Genomic DNA, 1,110 nt, shown 5'->3' with positions numbered 1-1,110 from the left:
GAACGCGGCAGTCACAGCCGGCCTCGGACCTCTATACCACACGCCGAACGTGACATGCTCCCTAGACCGACCCCACCGTCTGCGGCAGGTCACGATCGACCTCTGCAGCTGCGAGTGAACCGTCACAGCCTCCTGTTCTCCGAACATTGCGTGACGTGCACCCAAATAGGCCAGCCTGCAACATAACGGCGTCAGATGCGGGTGTTCAAGAGACTATGAGGCGTGATCACCGACCGGCCGCGCGATGAATACAGGATGCGTACGAGGCGATGAGAATGGACGGCGGGATGCGATCGCTCGTGCAGACGACAATCCTGCGCGTGTTCTGGCGAAGGAGACTGCGTGAACCCAAGGCTTCGGCACGCAGTACGTCATCTCGCCATTTCTCTTGCGCAAATTTTAATCATGATCTCCGTAGGATTGTGAGCGCGACAGTCACGGTCGTGACCAGTGCCCTATGCCTTGCTACGCAGTCCAAAGCCACGGACAGCAGGAGGGCGACGAGCGCAGGAGGGCCTGTCCAGTCCGAGCCACACGCGGTCGCAACCAATTTCGACCGTCTCGCCCCGCGTGCCTCGTCAATTGCTGTATCTGCATATCCAATCTCTCGCCTTTGTCTCTGTACACTCCGGGCATCCACACCTCTCGCGACGTTGACGGCATCTTCGACGTGAGCACCAAACGGCAATCGAGCGCGGAGGCCACCATAGTCGACACGTACACGCCAAGGATCGAGCGGCAGATTCGCAGGGTGGTGAGTTGCTCACCAATCAAGATGTCTCTCGGCACTTCCTCTCCATCGCATCAAGTCACGGCCCAGCTGCGGTCTGTTTGCGTGAGCGGCGAGCACATGCAACCCGTGCATCATGCAGATAAGCGCGATCGGCGGTCGCAACCATTCCTGGCCGTCTCTCGCCGCGCACTTCGTCGACTGCTGTATCCGCGCAGTACACTCAGAGCATCCACACGTCTCGCGGGGTCGACGGCATTCTCGGTGCGAACAGGGCGATTGAGAGCAGAGACCGCCCAACTCGACAGGCCCCAGGGTCAAGCAGGAGGTGCAAAGCTCACTGTTCGAGATCTTTCCCGGTACTTGCTGTCCGTCGCGTC

General features: G+C 59.9%; 1 protein-coding gene across 1 annotated transcript; it reads left to right on the top strand.

Moving 5' to 3' along the window:
* Window positions 1-275: 275 nt before the first annotated feature.
* On the top strand, window positions 276-674 carry LAESUDRAFT_765615 (uncharacterized protein; the record flags this gene model as incomplete). The annotated part of the gene is made up of 2 exons (XM_040913739.1): window positions 276-366; window positions 436-674. The coding sequence occupies 2 exons, from the start codon at window positions 276-278 to the stop codon at window positions 672-674; spliced, it is 330 nt and encodes a 109-aa protein (XP_040757116.1).
* Between the last annotated feature and the right edge of the window lie 436 nt (window positions 675-1,110).

This window comes from Laetiporus sulphureus, assembly GCF_001632365.1.
Source record: "Laetiporus sulphureus 93-53 unplaced genomic scaffold LAESUscaffold_360, whole genome shotgun sequence".
In the NCBI taxonomy this organism is placed as follows: Eukaryota; Fungi; Basidiomycota; class Agaricomycetes; order Polyporales; family Laetiporaceae; genus Laetiporus; species Laetiporus sulphureus.
Note: the sequence above shows the minus strand (reverse complement) of the source record. Positions and strands in the feature narration are given on the sequence as shown.